The following is a 20231-nucleotide window of genomic DNA, read 5'->3' as shown; positions in this document are numbered from 1 at the left end:
CGTTTTGATGTGTTCATTCATTTAAACATGAACAACTGGATGCATGGAAACCAAATGGCCCCTGAATCTGTTTCACAGCATAACAAGAGGAAGGAGATGGAACAGTGTAGGCCCTTTAGCTTGAAAGCTAACCTTCTTGTCCTGTTGTGCTGATGCTTTGGGACCATCTTTATCACAAATATACATCACTATATACTGTGTAATATGTGTAGTATGAGAATGTGTCGCATGGTTTCATGTCAGTTAGAGCCTGAGCTGATGTTTTAAAATGTGTTGTAATTTGAAGCCTATTGATAAAGCTCAGTATCTCTGAGGGCAGTCAGCGAGCTCGACACTCGTCTCTCACATACGATCACATGCAGAGATAGAAAAGGAGCCGTGACCTCAGGTGACTCTCCCTTTGTTCTCCCTGACTTGTTTCCATTCAAGCAGGGCATCTGAGGGTCTCCTCCTCTCCTACACGGCAGAGGAAACAAAAATGAAAGTGTGCACTTAGTGGGATTCCCCCGACGCACACATCCACAGCTCCTTTGGGTTTAATCTGCATAGCTCCACACCGAGGGCTGACTCGGACCCTTTAATTGCTGTGGTAATGGTCCAGTGAAGAGCAGCAGATCGACCTGCACTCAAAGGCCCGTAAAGGCCCCTGACAGGGTTAAGTGCATGACATATGTCTGAACAAAGTCTCCCTGAGGTGCTACTACAGCTTTAGAATAAAACGAGTGACACATAAACGCAGCAGATTGTTGATCCTGGACGTCCAGTGCTGCTGTCAGCTCATCGCAGCAGACAACGTGATGGGGGCTGGCATGAGAGTGTGAAAGAAAGTGGGGAGGTCGGGGGGGGGGGGGACTCAATCGGAGCTGGTGGGGGGTCACAGATGTAGATGAAACAGCCGCAGAGAGGAAAGCAGCAGTCAGCCTTCATAAAGCTGACGGAGTGGAGGGACAAATGGAGAGGAACTGGAAGAGACAGGGAGGAATAAAGGGCAGCAGCCACAACTCACCGTACTTCAAACAAGGAAGGAGATTTTAGAGAGGAGGTCTTTGCTGAAGAGTGACGGCACAAGGTTTCAACTAAGTCACATGAGGAGTCTTCCTAAGAATACCGAGGTCAGGGGTCAAAGCCCCCCCAAAGAACAGACATTCAAGAGTCTAACGTTGGACTTTTAATCGTATTTCTGCAGCTTTCTAGCAGCTCCGAATCTATCTGAGAAAATCGTTTTAAAACGTGACGTGCGGATTGAGAGTTGTCGTGCACATATTTTCTACGACTGTAACTCGTGAATGTTTGATTATTCTCAAGTCTACAGATTATTCTCATAGTTCATTGATCAATCATTTCTTAATCATTCAGTCTGAAAGAAAGCTCAGTCTCATCCTCAGTCCGACGTGCTCTTACAAACACCAGACAACCAGAGATCAATACTCAAATCAAACGAGCTGTTACAAGCAAACGTTGGATTTATTTGCCAGACAAACCAGTTCAAAGTAATGATTTGCAATTCATGATATAATTCTTGATTGATGCTTCAAGCTCTGTAACTGTGTGTGAATGAACACGGTTTAAGAAATGTTTGGAAATGAGGCACAATGATCTGCCACTAACTTGCCTTAGTGTACATTTTGTCACGCAGCCTTCCCCGACCAATTTAACTACAATCCAGCAAGTTCAAAAATATTTCATTTAGCCTTAATATAATAAACACTGAATGTTTTATCTACAATTGGATAACTTGTAAAAGCCCTAAAATGACTTTGGTGTTATTCGTGGTGTTGACTCCAGCTAACACACCAAACAAAAGTGATCATATATATATATTGTATATATATTACTATTTTTATTCAAGTTCCAAAAAGACTGAACAGGATACTACATTTGCATATCATGTGACTGAGTGATCTAATACAGATTGTTTTTTTCTTACAATGTGAAACTGCTATTATATGATAACAAAAAAAAAACCTCTTATAAAGTCCCCCCAAGTCATGACAGTAAACTGAGGCAACAACATGAAATACACAAGTCTCCTCTTCACTGTGTTCTTTGGGCTGAGTCGTAGAAAAACTTAAACAGGATGAAACGTCAATGGTTTGGTTTGAGCCACACAAAATGTCAAGACGTGAGGTTAATGAATCCAATACAGACATGATGGTGTCGCGTGCTACCGTACTGTGTCGTATGGTGACGCACTGTCGTATCATAAATCATGTTGTGTCGCATCCTGTGGTATCGTATCCTTTCTTTTCATAGCCTATCATATCGTATTGCACCGTTACGGTTTTAAACAGAATTTGATCATATGAATAATCATAGGCACAAAGAGCTAAGGCCTCATCCCCTCAAATTAAAGTAAAAACACAGTTTGTTCAGAATGTATGAGATCAATGAGGCACAAAGTCCAAACAGCTAAATGATTACTGGGTAGTCTGACTGTGATCAGTCCAGAGTCTGTCGAGGTGACGTCTAAAGTGAATCATATGAAAAGTGCTCTTAATTCCATCAGATCACTGTTAATGTCTGAGGTCAAACCTCAGAACTTTAACATCATGTACAAAGTTATTTCAGGAAACAAAACACCAGAAAACCATTAATACCAATATTGCATAGCCAGAAGTCTTCTCACCTCTCTATGATACAAACTGTAGAGAGAGAGAGAGAGAGAGGAAGCATAAGCTGCTAACATTAGCATCAGCATGTGATCAGAGCAGGGTTCATGGATGACACCAGGAAGTAGCAAAAAGGGTGCAAAGGTCCTGAATGACACTTTGGTTGGGAGGCACTGAAAACACTGATCTGATCGACACCATGCTGAGGTCACCAAAGGTCATTAAATTCAACGAGCAGTGAGTGAAAGTCTTCAGACGTTTAGTTCATAGAGGGCATCGCATCAATTCAGTCCTCACTCGAGTCCTCTGAGTTGTCCATGTTCACTTCTTCCCATGATGCCTTGGTGCGCTGCTCCCAGCTCCTGGCCTGTGCGATCAGAGCCGGGGGCATGAGCACCACACAGGCCGCCAGGCCGGAGACTCGCTCCTTAAAGTCGGCGTCATTTTCCCACTCGTCTGTGTCGGTGTTGTACACGTGGACGTATTTCATCCTGTTGCCTTTGTCGTGAGAACGTCCTCCAAGGACGTAGATTTTATTCTCCAGTACGGCTACACCCGGTTCTCCGTGTCCAGCAGGAAGGGGGGTCATCAAAGACCAGGAGTTCACTTCTGGGTCAAAACAGGCCACCTGACAAAATGGAAAATAAATTTATAACTTTATTTATCACACAAAGTCAGCCCAAACAGTAAACCATGTCATTCATGCTGAATTCAATCAGATGACTTCTTGAATCTCTGCAGCAGTGTCCAGCAAACAGCAGCTTTATACTTCACATATAACAGCATCTACTTTAAATGGAGCAATAACATGTAAAAATAAATGCTAGCTTAACACATCTTGTACGTACTGTAGGTGGTTTGACGTTTGGGATACACGTTGACAAATGAAGACAAAGGGAAAAGTATTTACAGTTCAAATGTAGCAGCAATAAAGCTGATGAGAAAAAGGAATGAAAATCAAAGGGAACACAGATCATCAGTGATAAGACGAGGATGTTTGAATGATTGTTTAAGTATTTTGTCCGGCTGCGAGCTTTTTTTGCAGGGAGACATTTTCAGTGTCCAGAAGCCAGCGCACCTTATCAAGTATTCTGCATGTGTAAGAAATCAAACATGTCAAAGAGACTTTTTTTTTTTTAATTAAATATGTTTTGTGTGTGGAGGGGAGACTGGATTAGCTAAAAAAAATGTTTTTATTTTTTTTTTATTTAAAAAAAACAAACAGATTACGACCCACTGGTATAAACGTATGGTCATTTGTAGGACAGAGAGGATAGGGGTGATATTAAGAAGCAGGACATTTGTCACATTTTCAAAATGCTAATAAAGTAAGAAATAAAAGACATGCCACTTAAAATAAATCTGCTTAGAAAACTGAAAAAACAATCTTGACATTGTACCTTTAGGACATCTCGCCGATATTGACACTTATCATTGCTTCCACCGATCACATAAATGCGTCCATTGACTGCGGCCATGCCATGCCACGCCCGCTCCACTGGCCCCTCTGCACATGCCGTCCAGTGATTGGCCACGGGGTTGAAACAGTACGTCTCCCTGAGGTATGCCCCGCCTCTGCGTCCACAGGTGATGTACATCTTCCCGTCCAGCACGGCTCCAGCGTGGGCGTACACCTGGAGGACAGGTGAGACTATAATTAAAGTTTGAGGACAGGGGAGCGCCTGGTGTGTAGAGGGAAATCCCCTTTAACAACACACAGGTGAGTATGTAGCACCACCCTGTGGCAGTTCACAGTAATGCAAGCTTTTTTTTTTTTTTCCCTCCCACCTCTGTATTCTCTCACCTCTCTCTTCAGAGGAGACACAAACTCCCACTTGTTGGTGTGCGGGTCATATCGCTCCACTGTGTCCAGCTCGTTGCTGTAGTCTCGTCCTCCGATTGCGTAAATATGTCCGCCCAACACGCACACGCAGTGATCCGCATGCTGCTGCTGCAGCGGCTGGATGATGCACCAGCTGTTGTGACGAGGGTCGTATCTGTGGAAGATCAACACGTTTCAAACTGTGATGAGACAAGAGGACTTTTTAAAATGAACTCAAGCTTACAAGACGTGTTCTTGAAGAACAGATCAAACATAACTGATGTATTTATTAAGGTGCCATGTTTGTTGTTGTTAATGGAACAGCAACACTTTTATTTTGTGTAACGTGAGACACAGACATCAATGCGCACAAACCTCACTGAAATGATTAGCTGATTGATTCATTAATATGAACTCTCTCGATTCTCAATGAATCATTTTCTGTATCCAGCCGCGCGTTTATCAGACAAAGCAAGAAACGAGATGTCATGAGGGGAGTATCATGAAAAATGTCGGCTGACGTGATACAGGACACAGCAGTGCAGGAAGGTCAAAGATATGTCTGAAGTGGTTCTGAAAAAGTGACACCAACTCTTCTTCTGCTCACTATATTTTGGTCCCAGAGATCCTTTAAGTGCTGTAGCTGTAGACTAGCTGCAGCCCTGGCTGTTCACTCTGCTGTTCTGACTCTACTGCCTGGATGTAAACAAGTCCACACTTCTAGGAGCAGTGCTTGTTATCCGGAAAAATGGATTTGAACTTTGTGCGTCTGCTGCGTCAGGTTAAAGTGAAATGCCACAGTGAGCGCAGGCATGAGGACGTTACGCTTAAAGGAGGCCTGAAGGCTGGTTGGGCTAGCGCTGCTAACGCTAGCCAGGCTCTGCAAACCAAATGACATTGTTTGCACGCTGAACTAAACGTCACCGCATTTTGAGCGCTTTCTGAGTCTTCTCTTGTCTTCAGACGAGTCGCTTCACCTGCATTTGCATTCAATGGTCTCATACATGGAAGGAAGGAACATGTACATATCTTAGAATTGAAAGAATTAGTCTCTGATCACAAGGGTTGATAATTGATTATCTATCAGTCGACTTATTACCTTGTCAGTCAACATTATTCTGAATGAAACAAAGTGAGCAACAATAGAGAGAATACTGAAATAGAGTTAGCGTGTTAGCTACAGTCATTACTGATTGAACTCTCTTTAACACTCTTTAATACACGGGCTGAGATCTCTCACCTCCAGCAGCGAGTCTCAGCACGAAACCCGCTGGTGTTCTTGTCTCCTCCGATCAGATAGACAAAGTTGTTGATGACAGCGATGCCCTGGTTGGACATTCGGGGGGGTTGAGCCGCAGTGAGCGTCCTCCACTCCCTCCAGCTCGGGTGGAATACCTGAAACAAGTGTTCGCTGTCTGTGAGCGAGTTGGAGGTGAACATCCCCCCGAAGCCCAGGATACAGTGGAAAGTGGAGCGAGGCTGCGTGAGAGGACTCTGCAGAACGGGCTGCCAAATCTCCTGCTCGTGGTAGCGCAACGCCGCAGACACGGAGTCCTTCAGGGGACACTGGTTCAGTCTGCCGTAGAGCCTCTGCAACACTTGTTTCTCAATGAGGCAGAAACGGACCGCGTCGAGCATCTTCAGATTGTCCTTTTACACAGAAAGAGTCAACAATGAATGGGTCAGTTGTGTGTGTGTAAAGCTTCAACAAGGTGTCCGCCAAACTACAGCTTAAACTGAGGAGGCAAAGAAGAAATCAATTATTAGTCACTGTTAGGGCTTAGTTATTAAAACAAGCAAACTAACATTTATTAAAAATCAGTATCTGTTTAGATGCACATCGTTCCTATCACATTTTATTTCTCAGATTTGAAGTGTAACAGGAGGTCACGTCCCCCGTCTGCCCGTTTCTCTTTGGATCCTTTTGCTCCAGTGTTTCCTTGTATGAAGAAAACAGACCAAGCAGCTGTTGTTGCTATGTCTGCTGTGTAACTAAACATGCGATCACCTATCAAGACTGTTTTTATCACTCCTGCCTTGCTCAGAGGACTGTTTTGGAGAGATGAGGAAGAAATGCAGACACACCTTGCAACTGACCTGCAAGTACACCTGGTCAGTTTCCACCTGCTCGGGAGTGTAGTGGTAGTGGAGCGCCGCCTCGTACACCTCGTTCTCACTGGTCACCTGGAGCTCGTCGCTGCTCAGCGCCCTGAAGACGTGGTCGTGGGGGAGTTCTCTGTACACGTCGGTTCGGGACAGCGTCTGAATGTTCTTAAGGACGTAGGAGTGGACCCTGGCGTTCAGCGGCTGCAGTCCGTAGACGTCGGCTAGATGATGAACCTCTAAAATGTTGCTCTCGTCCAGCCAGGAGAAGAGGAAGTCACAGCAGAAGCCGATGACCATCTCAAGCTTGAAGGCATGAAGGGACAGAGATTAGCCCGAGACGAAAGGAAACAGGAACATACATGAAAAGAAACTCAAGGAGCTTACCTGCACAAGTGTGGCGGCTATCAGGACCTCCTGCACACACTCCAGGTCTAACTCAATCTGTGAGGTGTAGATGTAGTCCAGGATTTTCTTCATGGCGATGTAAGACACTCCATGGATTGGGATTTCCTTCTGCTGTGACTCGCGGAGGCCTCCAGCAAACATTCCCCTGGTGGAGAACCGTGACATTTTACTTAAATGGCTTAAACTGGATAAACCTGCAGGCCCAGTGATCAAGAGCTAAAAACCAATTAGCCATCTTGACACCAGTTTGAATCTGCCAGGTACATTCACATGACAGCCAGCTCTCTCTCTCTCTGTCTCTCTTTCTCTCTCTCTCTCTCTGTCTCTCTGTCTCTCTATCTCTCTCTCTCTCTCTGTCTCTCTTTCTCTCTCTCTCTCTCTGTCTCTCTATCTCTCTCTCTCTCTGTCTCTCTCTCTCTCTCTCTCTCTATCTCTCTCTCTCTCTCTCTGTCTCTCTCTCTCTCTCTCTATCTCTCTCTCTCTCTATCTCTCTCTCTCTCTCTGTCTCTCTCTCTCTCTCTCTCTCTCTCTCTCTCTCTCTCTCTCTACAGATTCCTTAAAGTGTTGACCTCGTCGGTGCTCAAGAGGTGGTCTGGCACCTCTCCAGCTACCAGCTTTCGGTTCGCGTCGGGATTGGAACCGGCGACCCTCCGGTTCCCAACTCGACACCCTTCAGCCTGAGCTTAAAGTTTGTGTTGATGCTAAAACTTAACTCCATCTATTTGAGTGTAACATAATAAAAGCAGGACTTTAATCTGGACTAAACATGAGCGATTGTTATGATGGCCATAACCAAAGCTCAAGGTTCATTTAAGTCTGCATGAAAGAAGAAGAGTAAACAAGTCAAAGGAAACTACAAGTAAAGCCGATGTACACAGCGCATACCACTGTTGAACTTGTGACAATGTTGATAAGCTGTAGGGAATGATGTACAAAAGAAGAAATGTTGTTTAAACTGTACTCTACTCCAGTCCTTGTTCTGGTCTTGTGACGCACACAGTCTTCTTAGAATGAGATATTGTTACATATTTTAAAACAAAAACACAACAACACAACGAGCTGTGGGGAAAAAAAAATCCTCTGCAACTAAGTTTGAAGTCTGAAGGTAGGCTGGCCATTTAGTTACACTCACTGGTATGCATGACGTCTGCCTTTACACTTAAAGTCCCATGTCAATGGGCACACTGTGAGTGAGACCTCTGAGAGGAGCATCCTGCACAAAATGCAGTTCAACACAAAAGAGCTCTGAATAAAGACAGTGACAGTACAGGGAGTTTTACCTGAAGTAGTCGCAGGAGGCTGCCAGGAGGATCCGGTGGGCTTGGATGGGTCGGCCCTCCACCAGCAGCACCACATCAAACAGGATGCCCCCCTGCCTGAGAGCCAGCAGGCCGTCCAGCAGGCTGCGGAAATGAGCCGGACTTCTGTAGACCTGCCGGCCCGGACGGCCTCCCATCGGACTCATGTCTTTATCCTCAGCCATGACAGAGTACTGATGTTCAGGCTTCATCACATATGTGTATCCTCTTCACATGTTCGCGATGCAGAGACAGACTTCACAGGAAGAGGAGGAGGAAAGGACTCGGTGAAGAAGGCTGCTTGAAATGTCACTGCGCAGTCAAGAGTAATGTTACAGCTTTACATCCTGGTATGCATGAATAATCAGAGAGGGGTTAAAGTAAAAACCGTGTTATAGTTACTGTCTTATTTACACTGACCTGCTGCAGGCTGTCACAGAGCTGCACAACCGTCCACTGGTGATAAGTTAGTTTAAAGAGAAGACCGATAGCAAGATATCAGGTGGCTAGCCTACTAGCTGTTGACACATTAACACAGGATGTCATAAAAACAACAGCATTTACACCATAAACGAGCTGAAACAAGACGATGCGTGAAGAATACTCTCGTACTCGTCGAAAACAAACCGATTCAGAAAGCCTGTTCGTCTCAATATGATGATAAATCCAACGTGAAGTGTCCAACCTCAGCCGCCTGAGTTCTGACACATCAAAACAAGTCTGTTTACTTTTTGGTGTTGGGCGGTGAGCTCAAACTCTATTGGTCAGTACAGTCTCATAATCCCGCCCATGTTCGACGAATAAGCCAATTAGGTACGACTGTCTTTTTTGCACTCAAACAAAATGACATTTATTTTTTAAATTCGTTTTCTTGCACAAAGTGGAAAAAAATATTGTTTTATTTAGATGTTGTTTCGTTAATGTCCATGTGTTGTTTCGCAATAAACTTTCACTTGTATGTGCAATAATCTCAACCAAGTGCAATAATCGCAATAATAATCATTGCCTTTTTTTTTTTTGCTTCTTCCATGCATATCTTTTGTATATTTTTGTCCAACGGAAGAGTGTTCTATTATTTATGCTATATTATTCTTTATATTGTTACTTTTTGTTACCTGCTACATTTTTATTTTTATTGTACATGCTGCTGGAACCTAAATTTCCTTGAGGGAGTCATCCCAAAAGGATCAATAAAGTTCAGTCTAAGTCTAGGTCTAAGTTAAATAATTTATTTTCTATAGACGTATTTCGTAAACACAAGATTTGAGATAGTGTGAGTCCTTCTGTTGAACACAAGATGGTGCTGTGCCCTTCTTAAATGTGAAGGGTTCTGTGTGTGCTGTTTCCAAATAGTAAACATTCATACCAGCATTTGGGGGGAAGCTTATAGTCCCAAGAGTTTTTTGCTGTAGTACGATACAGCTCTTATGAGGTTTAAAAAAAAATGTATTTAACACTTCTTCTCCACAAGCTGAAGGTGTCTTTGTTCATTTCAGAGTTTTCTGTCTGCAGCTGATTGTTCTTTAACAAACCATTCAGCTACACCCTTAGGCAAGGGACACCTGTACTACATGTATTTAAATAATTCTTACCTATTATTGCATAAATAATTATTATATTAACTTATAAACTTATTATATATATATATATATATATATATATATATATATATATATATATATATATATATCTTGTGGAGTGCCATTAGGTACCTCTCCTTGCTTCTTTCTTTCTTTCTTTTGAAACACTTCAGCTGATGCCAAACTTTAAATAGAAGTAAACACGCTTTTATCAATAGTTTATTTTCATAAAATATAATGTGTTGTAAATATTTATCTCCGTTTAAAACATTAGGGTTAGGCCTGTGAAATAATGACATGAAAATAAACTTTGAAGTGTCAGCTCTGAAATGTATTATTCCTGCTAACTGTTCGTTGTATTTATCGTTTTCGCCACTCCGATATTTGCTCTTCATTTAATCAAACGGTTTCCAGATTGATTTTCCAGTGCTTGATAACTGCAGGATTTCATACAGCAGCCAATCATGATGTTCTTTTATAAAATTGAAGCCTCCATATTGCTGAGGGTTTTACAATCTCATTCGTCTTCTGCTGGGGTTTCAATTTGCATATATCATTTCCTGACATGAAGAGTAAAGATTTTTCCACTCACAAAAACACTGTTGGAATAATCCATCAGTTGATTTATTTTCCAGTCTAATACACATCGCAGTGTAGCACAGAAGGGATCGAAGGGGGAAAGAAAATCTCCCCTGGCTTTGTTTTTTTTTTGTCTTATAGGTGCAGAAATGTCCCTTTCAAACACCAAATATTCACTTTTTTCCCTTGATACATTGGTTAGCTCTGCATGTTTGCAGAGGTGCCCTGCTATGGATCCTTCCACGAATGAACTCCCTGAACAGCCAATATACACACCACAGACACACTGCATACACTGCATCTCGAACACATTTGGCTATACTAAATCATGACTCTGAAAACTGTATGTGAAGCAATTTATACTGCAGAAAAATATCAAAGTACCTTGTGTCTTATGCCGGAGTTAAAGACATTCTTTAAGGTTTTGATAGGAGGACATGAATACCTTTAAATTTAAGGAAACTGTGTTTGTCATTTTTTGGAGTATCTGTTATTATCTGTATCTTGCTTTTCCAAGCAAGATACAGATAATTAGTTAATGAAAAGTGTTATTGTCTGCATCAACAATCTTATCATTGTATTTTAAAATGTAAAAAAGTGTTGTGTTCTGTTAATCTCTTTGTACCTACCCTGCAGCTGTTTCAGACAGAAAGAAAACTTTGTAGTAATAGTCAATATTTATCCCAATAGTCTCATTTGCTTCCAAAGGTCATAAAGCGAAGTCAGTATTCATTTTAGTTTGTTTCATAACCAGCTAAAAACTCCTCAAAGAACCTTTAAATCACAATTGCAATTTTCCCTGCAATGTCCCGTATTGGTAAATACAGTAAAATCATAAAGATGTTACTCATCAATCAGTACAGGCTAATACATGCTGAAAGTGAGTAATTTGTCCTTGTAATTTGTTTTCATTTCCACAGCTGAAGCTACCTGTGAATTATTAAACAGAAATATACATCTGGTTTACTGAACTTTAATGCTAAATGTCCATGTTATAGTCCTTAACATTTTCATAATTTAACATATATATTTATATATTATTTCCTATCCCCCCACCTGGGGGAGCTGTTACTACTCTTTGTGATGTCACGAAGGTAAAATCTACAAACAGCCTGTTTGGGCACACACACTAGAGTCAGAAAAATATGGTGAAGTGTATTTTGTGTATTTGACCTCCAAGAATAAGACACAAATACACAATTTACTTCAATTCTTCAACTTCAAATCGAAGTAATATTTACGAAATAGAATTAAATAACAGGTGCGTTATAGGAAAGTAGCGCAGCATTTTGAGCAATTGTCTTTTTTGTGTTGTTCTTGTGATGTCATTACATTTCGAACACTGACAGCATGCTCTTGTTGTACAGTTTGGAGAGACCTTCCTGGAGGTAGGTCACACACACACACACACACACACACCTACACACACACACACACACACTCCGGTTTGGCCATTATTGAGAGTGGAGCATTTCAGTACATTAGCAGTGGACCTTGTGGTGCCATCATATAGAGGTTATGGAGCTGCTACAGTACAGGATGGAGGGAGAAATGACAAATAAATGAAAACTAAGTGGCCTGCATTTACAGGATTAAGTGTCAATCTGTACCTCAAATGGATGCTTGCAACAACAGAACCAAAACATCCTCCTTGACCTTCAGCTTTAGTGAGCATGCCTGTCAAACAAACCCTGCAACTGTTAAAGTTGCAGGGTTTAATTACTGAAGGAGGCCTTTTTGCTGTATGACTGGCACTCCTATAGGAAGAAAGGTTGGTGAGTGATTGTGTGCCATGGTCACAAAGGGCTCTAATAAGGAACAGTGCGGACAGTGCAGCAGTTTAATGGAAAAAAAAAAAACCCTGAATGCACCAACAATTGCTGGTAGCAGAGCAGAGGACAATATAACTGATTAGTTTGGGACAGCAGAGCTCCAGTGGTGCCGTTTAATCAGCCTGAACCCAATCTACTGTCTACTTGTTTCCATGCCAACACAGGCGATTTGACTGCAGATTATTTCCCCAAAACTGTACACTTGACTTTCTTATATACTGGACGAAGAAGAGGTAAAATCTTAATGAGCAGCCAATCACACTTATCAGAATCAAAGATGCTTTGCCTTGAAGGTTTACTTCAAGGAATGTGTCTTGTTTTATTGTTCAAACACAATGAGCATAGAAGGAGAAAACAAAACTAAAAATCCAATGAATGGTTGCACAATCAAAAAGGTTGAATAGAAAAAGAAAAAAACATGTTAAAAACGATACCAAAAAAAAGTAGCTTTTACAAAGCTGCCATGGACATGCTGTACAGTTGTACATTATTGTGAGCAGAACGATCTTACATCACAAAGTTTGACAGATTGTAGACCGTGCAGAAGTCCAGTGTGCTCTGTATGCAGGATTCGTCAGGACTATTGCAGAATCTGTGTGAAAGATCTACATTCAAAAACAGCTCATACCGTCATGACAACAGTGTGAAATGGACTGTGTCTGCTTTTTTAGACACACTCTCTGCTCTGTGATTTATAAGTTGAATGGACGGTTGTAAAGTGTGTGAGGTGCAGCCCTGGCAGGTGCAATTTTGCTCCCACTGCTCAGTGATCGGGAGGCGAGCGATCAATTTTCCTCTGCACCAAAAAATCCTGTAACACAACAACTTCCAGCACTGTGGTTTTGATGAAGCCTGCCAACCCTTTTAGCGAGGCAGCCGCTGGGTGACACATAACTCTCCTCCAGTGATAAACAGTGGGGGGTCATTTACACTCACACAGGATCTGCCTCAGTTTATTTTGTTTTTGAATGTGAATCATTTCGTGAGAAATTGTGATGGCACAGCACAGTGTGATTTATTGGGGAAAAAGCATTCTTCAGCAGTAATCACTCTGGAATCAGGGTAATTTATAATTGCAGGAGAAAATATTGACTTTATTGTTTGACCATAATACCAGCTAGACAGTGGTGTCCATTTCTTTTTCTGTTTGTTTCCCTTTGAGTTCTTGGAAAAGGCTTTGAGCTTCCTCGACCTCCCCAGGGACTTTAAGAAAATAAACCTTTGTTTCTGAAACACTGAAGGATCCCATGAGCCTGCGCTGCTCTATGATGCAAGAATCTTCGGTTAGTGTAATCAGTAAGAAAGAAAGAAAGAAAGAAAGAAAGAAAGAAAGAAAGAAAGAAAGAAAGAAAGAAAGAAAGAAAATATTCTTATCCTTCCAAATACTTATCTCTCCCTGTTTGTTTAAAAGTCAACTTTGTGTATGTCCTACCTCTAAAGGCAACCAAAACAATCGCTGTACTATTTTGCTTGGTCCACACATGACAAGAAACAGACGTTTCCCAGTGGAAAGTGTTATAAAAGACAGCAAGCAGAGACGTGACCGCATCAGAGAGCGGCTGAACTGTGCTCGACAGCTGGCCTCATAGGAGAGGTTCTGTCCGCGTCATGTGGACATACTGCCCATACTGCTCATAAAATATCAACAATGACAGAAGTAGATTTATGTAGCTTTTTTTTTTTATTTTTACACCTATTGGGTGACAAATTTACATCATCATTATCATCAAGCACCATGCATTTTCTACAACAGTGTTCGACGTATCAGAATCAGGCACGTACAGTTACCCCGGTAACTGCATCGTCTTTAACACTTTCAGTAGCGCCAAGTAAACTGGGACTAATTTATTTAGGTAAAGCTAAATAACAGCTAAAAACATTAGCTGGTGTTAGGTCATATCTGCCATGTGTCAGTGGACCGGGACTGATATAAAACAGGGCATCAGGTTTCTGAGGATACATTTCAACCAGCTGTTCTCTCTTTATTACATCTATCCTCTGAATTCAGTTCTCACCTCTCGCTCTCTGGCAGACGGCTATTGGGGGTGGGACAGACATACACGATCTTCAATGATAGAACAACGTCAGTGTAAATTCTGAATCATAAGCCGACGCGGGAATGCTGAGGAAGAAGCAAAAGCCGTATAAGGCGGCTCACATGAACGCAGTGTATAAAGAGTGATGGCTGCAGCTGAGGAGAATACTTACATGTCTTGAAAAGTCAAGAAGGACGAGCAGGACACTTCTATGAATTAAAGAAGGAGGGCCTAATGCACGCTGGATTGATTCTACCATTTGGTCTGCTAATGCAATTTTGTTTTAATAAACCTCAATCTCAGTCTCCCCTCCAGTCTTTTTCTCCCTCTTCTCTCCGTCGCTATTGTTCTTTCTCCTTCCAATACTTCAAATCAGGTTATTCTTCCACACCAAATGTAATTCTTGAAGGAGTGTGTAGCCTAAAAAAAAAATTGAAGTAAATTTATTTTCAACTTTTTTTTTTCCATTTCATACTTGGCAGACTTCATGGTACAAAACTTAAACACTGAGTTTCGCTTTAACTGTGAACTGGAAACACGTTGGAAAAGATGTCACCTTATTTTACTTCTATAACCTGGTGTTACTGGAGTTCAATGATGGCATGGCAATTACTGGTCTGTTATCCTTACTGGTGTGAGGAAAACATCTGGCATGTCATATATGGCTACATGATGCTTTTTGCTGACCAACTCATCATCTTTGCTCTGTGGGACATTTCGATAGCTTAGTAGTAGAAACTTCTAATGATAATAAATCATATAAAAATCTAGATGTCCTGTGACCTTTGTGTTATGTCTCTGTTCATTATGAGGCCATGGATATGACATTGCTTTTGTGTAATTCTGACTTGGGCTGTCTGATATACTGAAGCTATCAAAGGCCCATTTTGTAAAGTGTCTGGGGAGCATATTTTGGTATGATAAATTGCTAGTTAGACAGAATCCCAGCTGACATAAATGGTAAATGGACTTGAGCTTGTGTAGACGTTTGGTTTTTTTTACTCCTGTGACGTCTCAAAGGGCTTTTATACAGCATGTCACACTGACATATTCACACACTTATGGCAGAGGCTGCTATGTAAAGTCACTATCAGAAGCTAATACATTTATATATGTTAATACACCGCCGACCAAGCAGACCTATTTTTACCAAGTTTATGTATGTATGGTAAATGTGAAGCTTAACTTATTGCATTTATACTTTCGATTATAAAAATAGACTGAAATAGAATTGTAGGCTCTTCCCAACAAAAATGGCACTTTCAACTCAAGCATGTCGCATTAAAACGTTTTGCTTTTTGTTTAAGTTTTCCATATTGTTGTAAACTTTCAAATTGAGGTTACTCTCAAACTGTTTTTACTTCATGTACTTGATGAAGATTTCTATGAGGGGTGCTGCTGGATGGCAGACTGGTCCCTCAGCATAGAAAACATGGATGTTATGAAATTTTCTCATGTAAGAAACTTTCAGTAGTCTTTAAGCGTCGGATTAAGCTGGGCTCTTGTAATATAGCCATAAGTAAGGTCCTTTACCTGCTTTTTGTAAACATAACGATGAGCATGGTCTTGTTACCTGCTCTTTTGTTAATGCTAACAGACAAACAGTAAGGTCCTTTACCTGCTTTTGTAAAGTGTCTCGAGATAACGCCTGTTATGAATTGACGCTATACAAATAAAGATTGATTGATTGATTATTTGTTTATAAAACCAATGCTCATTGACAATTATGTGACCTTTATAATGTGTGTCTCTCTTCTACACTTAGCAAACCATCTCCTACTATAATTGAGATTTGGTCAATTTTAAGGCAGTAGAAAACAAGCTGTGTACAGAGCATTCACTAACATGTGTTAAAGTTCACATGAGATTACCACAACCCCTCGACATTACCATTACCTGCTATCAAAACATACTGAGCCACAAAGACAGTGTCATTGCTGGGTTCACATGGACAAAGAAGAGTGCCTGATCAATGTTGAGAAACGATAGAAACTACGAGATTAGGTAAAAAAGGAAAGATCTGGTTGGAACAAAATGCTTATACTAAGGTCAGTGAACGTTATGTTCACACAACACCTTGTGTTTTTAACAGGAAGTAGCCTAACATTTAGTGACAAAAGGTAAGTCAGTCAATATTTGATTTAAGTATCACACAGAACTGGAGCTCTGGTCTCCTTGGTGAAAGTCTTAAGTTTGTGTTTCCCATCAATCTCCCCAAACCACCACCCTTAACAGACTTGATCACACTCTTTTTTACGGTTCATTAAGGTTCATTGATAACTTTCGTTCTGCATTATTCCTGTGGCGCAAACATGCAATTAAAGACACATTATTTGCAGGCACTACTTAATACAGTGTTGAGAAGTCTTGGTTATGTCCCATAAGTCTGTTAAACTCCAACATGGAGCCACATTAGTGCCTTCAAGATTTGGTAGGCAGTAAAATGTAAATCTAATAAAAAGTCTGTCTGACTCCATTTCTTCTTTTCTGAGACTAAGAGTGTTAAAAGAGAGCCTCAACCAGAACAGTCAGTTGAGGGTTGAACATGTTAGGAAAAAAAAGGCTGAATATGGTAAAATGACTCTGCTGAGCATGGGGAAATAAAGAGTTGGATGGCAATTCTCTGTTGGTGTGTCGCTAAAAGCAACATATTAAAGCAGTCTACATAACTGCTGACAATTTACCATCTACAGCAGATCAAAGCAAGAGTTGTGAAAACATTAACCAAATGTTTCTGAATTACTTATTTAGCAGTGTGATAGCAAATATATGGGCAATTTTTTTTTTTTACTACTGCTTTCAAAAGTCAGGGTAAAACAGAAGGGCATGAGGGTGAACCTGTGTGTCAGATGAGATCTGTGCAGCTGATGGGTGGGTTGTTTATCATGCAGGTGTACCTGAGGCATGGTGGCATTTGTTCTTGGCTGGGGTTATTGAAAGCCTCAGGGGATTTGTAGGACTGTGTTGCACTGATGGTGTCAAGGATCACTTCAGCTGGTTCTTGCAAGCTGCCGCAGTACTGCAGGGGAGATTGTGTTTGCTCAAAGAGAAGCTTCCTGTTCACAATGAGTATGGATTCATGGTCGCACAGAGAGAGAAACTGAGGGAAAAAATCAAGTCACATGATCAATACGGCTTCTATGATGTATTTTGATGATGAATAAGGTAAACGTACTGTATGTTCAAGCATGCAAAGAAATTATCAATTCAAAAACCCAACAAATCAAAGTGACAGCCTGTGAAAGTCCACATAAACATGTACACTCCATGTATAACGGTAAGTGCTGCTTTTTGACTTATAAGTAAGCGACTGTGATTCTGTCTCATTCATTCTGTCTCATGCATGTGTACATAAGGTTCCTCATCACTGCCTGTCATATGCGTATAATTTCAGCGAGCTGATATGCGACCAGCACTATAAATTGTTGGCAAAGAATAATATCCTGCTGTTATTAATGTCAGTGGAGTGGACTGTAAATCTTTCCATTAAGGATGTTTTTATACCCACTGGCTATGTGCTCTGTAAACAGGAGCATCCCTGAACAGATCGACCTTGGCAACATTTTATGGTAACAATTAAAAACGTAACATACAAATCAGAATCCTTTTCTACATCCATCCTTTAAGAACTCATCATAAGGAAATGTCACCATTCGTTATTGTTGTTTATTACACAACTGTTTTTATAACTGATCTGCCCATCTGTCTGTATCTATACTGATGCAGGGAGTGTTTATCTCCATTTGAGAAGGAACCAATCAGCACTGAGCTCTTATGCTGAGACATAAACCCATACCACCTCTAAAAGGGGCCAAGAAGAGCGTCACGATTTTGCGAGCATAATTCACACATTCAGAATTCTTTTCGTTTTTCTTCATGCTCTGCGCAATAGAAAATATTGACGACCACCTTGAAACATCAGACGTGTAGTAACTTTGATACTTTTCATATTTTTCTTACAATAATGACTTGGCACCATGACAACAAGAAAAAACAGAAAGCTTCAGTGTGGAGCAAACTCATTACTAACAATACAATGTTTTGTTTTTTGCTCAAGGTAGGTCCTACAACTAAGATTTTATGCTGTAACAAAGGTGCCGCTCATCACTGCAAGAAATATCTTATTTTCATCAGTACCAGTAATATTTATTGTGTTATCTAGAGATGTCATTACAAGATTTTTCACAGATGTGTCGTAGGCACAAGATCACTTGTTTTCCTTCTGTGTTCAGGTTTACAGTTTCATCCTCTTCTTTCATCCTTTCATGTGCTCTTTCTTCTTTCTGCAGCTCCTTTAAACTCGACTGAACAAAGTGTGAAGTTACACAGTCTCTTTTCTCGTCTTTTGCTTTGGTGTTTGTTTTGGCGTTAAGATCTGTTTTGAGACCTCACTGCTCAGATTTTAGAGGTCTGTTGAAATATGTGCAGAGACAATGCAAACACACCCAGCCCTGACAGGCTATATGTGGTTACACGTACAGGGAAACGACTGCTCCAAAAATACTATTACATCTGGACTTACAGCAGGATAACTATTTCATGCAAATAGGGCTCAGTACATTTGTTTACCTTGTTAGTGGCACATAAAATGATGAACAATTTTCCCACAAGAAACTCGTGCAGAAATGAGTCCCTCTCTGAATCCAAATATGGACTTTTGTTGAATCAAGTCACAGCATGTAACGTTTAAATAGACACATGGTGGGAGTCTAAACAGTTGATAGAGTGGAAATACTTGTGATAGCAATATTGTTAAAACAAATATCTTGAGCACGTTATCGGTTCTATTGTATAATATAAGATGTAACAAACCATCTACTCCTCTTTTGTTATTGCTCATGAGCTCTGTTGGTTTATGTTGGGTGCTATTATGATAAGGTTTTCTTACTCTCCAAATTCCCAGAGCTCCCCTGATCACGAGTCAGTATGATGAATGTCCTCCAGCAACTTGTCACTTATCAACCTCTTCACACACCGTGTCAAAAACACAATAGTATGTCGCCACACAGTGCAGAATTGTTTCGACGTTTAAGACTGTCTCTATGAAATGTTTCTTCGCTCTTTCCATCAAATAAAAAGACAGAAATCAAACATTAGTGACAGTGGGAGATTGCACATCAGAGAGGTACAATAGCCATTCATATCTCGATGTATATATCTCATTAAAGGAAACCAATCCCAGACCTGCAGCTCTGCTCCCTCGGTCTTTGTCAGCAATATGTGCATAGATTAATTGTCTTCAGGGACTTGACACCCGTGTGTCTGTGTCGAGTAAACACCCACAGAGCTGTCGTTGTTGGCAAGTTGTTTCAGCGCTCTGCCTCTCAGACAAACAGCTATTACTGTTCTCACTAACAGCCTCCTCTTCAAACAGGAGTGTGTGGGGACAGTGTGAAGAAGCAGTTAACAATCTTCTGCACAGGCAAGAGAGGTGCAAAAAATGGGTTTAAAATAGTTCTAAGTGTTATCTGCGGAGGGATGCGAGGATGTTCATGCTGCTGATTATTGAGTTGGTATGGACATGGGGACTTATGCAGGGGTACACGTGCAGAGAATGTGCCATCTGTGAGGCTAGGTTTGGGTATTAACTGCAGTACATTCGTGAATATATGGCATTAAGTCTGAATATTTGGAGGCCTGCTGTGTAGGAACATGAGATGAAAAACATCTAACACTCATGAGGTAAAACATCAGATTAAAGGTCTGTAAAATGGGCCCATTCCTATCAAAGGAAAATTTACACTTACACTTCAAACTTTCTCTTAATGTTGATGTGGTTGGTATTTTCAACAGCTTTAGATTAGTCAGCTTATTGCAACACTACAATACATGCTCATATTAATCCATATCCACTACAATCAATCAATGCTGATTATTGAGCAATTGATTCTGAATTTTCTAATATTATGTAAAGTATTTTGGGTGAATAAATGAAATGAGAACCCTATAAAATGTAGCGTATTC

At 40.9% G+C, this 20231-nt stretch overlaps 1 protein-coding gene across 1 annotated transcript; it reads right to left on the bottom strand.

The window, feature by feature from the left end:
• Positions 1-50: 50 nt before the first annotated feature.
• On the bottom strand, positions 51-8988 carry klhl22 (kelch-like family member 22). The gene is made up of 9 exons (XM_079351450.1): positions 8661-8988; positions 8223-8496; positions 6922-7087; positions 6529-6840; positions 5672-6081; positions 4414-4606; positions 4010-4243; positions 2907-3237; positions 51-456 (listed from the first exon to the last, which is right to left on the bottom strand). The coding sequence occupies exons 2-9, from the start codon at positions 8450-8452 to the stop codon at positions 425-427; spliced, it is 1908 nt and encodes a 635-aa protein (XP_079207576.1). The 5' UTR covers positions 8453-8496; positions 8661-8988; the 3' UTR covers positions 51-424.
• Between the last annotated feature and the right edge of the window lie 11243 nt (positions 8989-20231).

Source organism: Symphodus melops (genome assembly GCF_947650265.1).
Source record: "Symphodus melops genome assembly, chromosome: 1".
Classification (NCBI taxonomy): domain Eukaryota; kingdom Metazoa; phylum Chordata; class Actinopteri; order Labriformes; family Labridae; genus Symphodus; species Symphodus melops.
The sequence above is the reverse complement of the archived record's forward strand: the minus strand, read 5'-3'. Positions and strand labels throughout refer to the sequence as shown.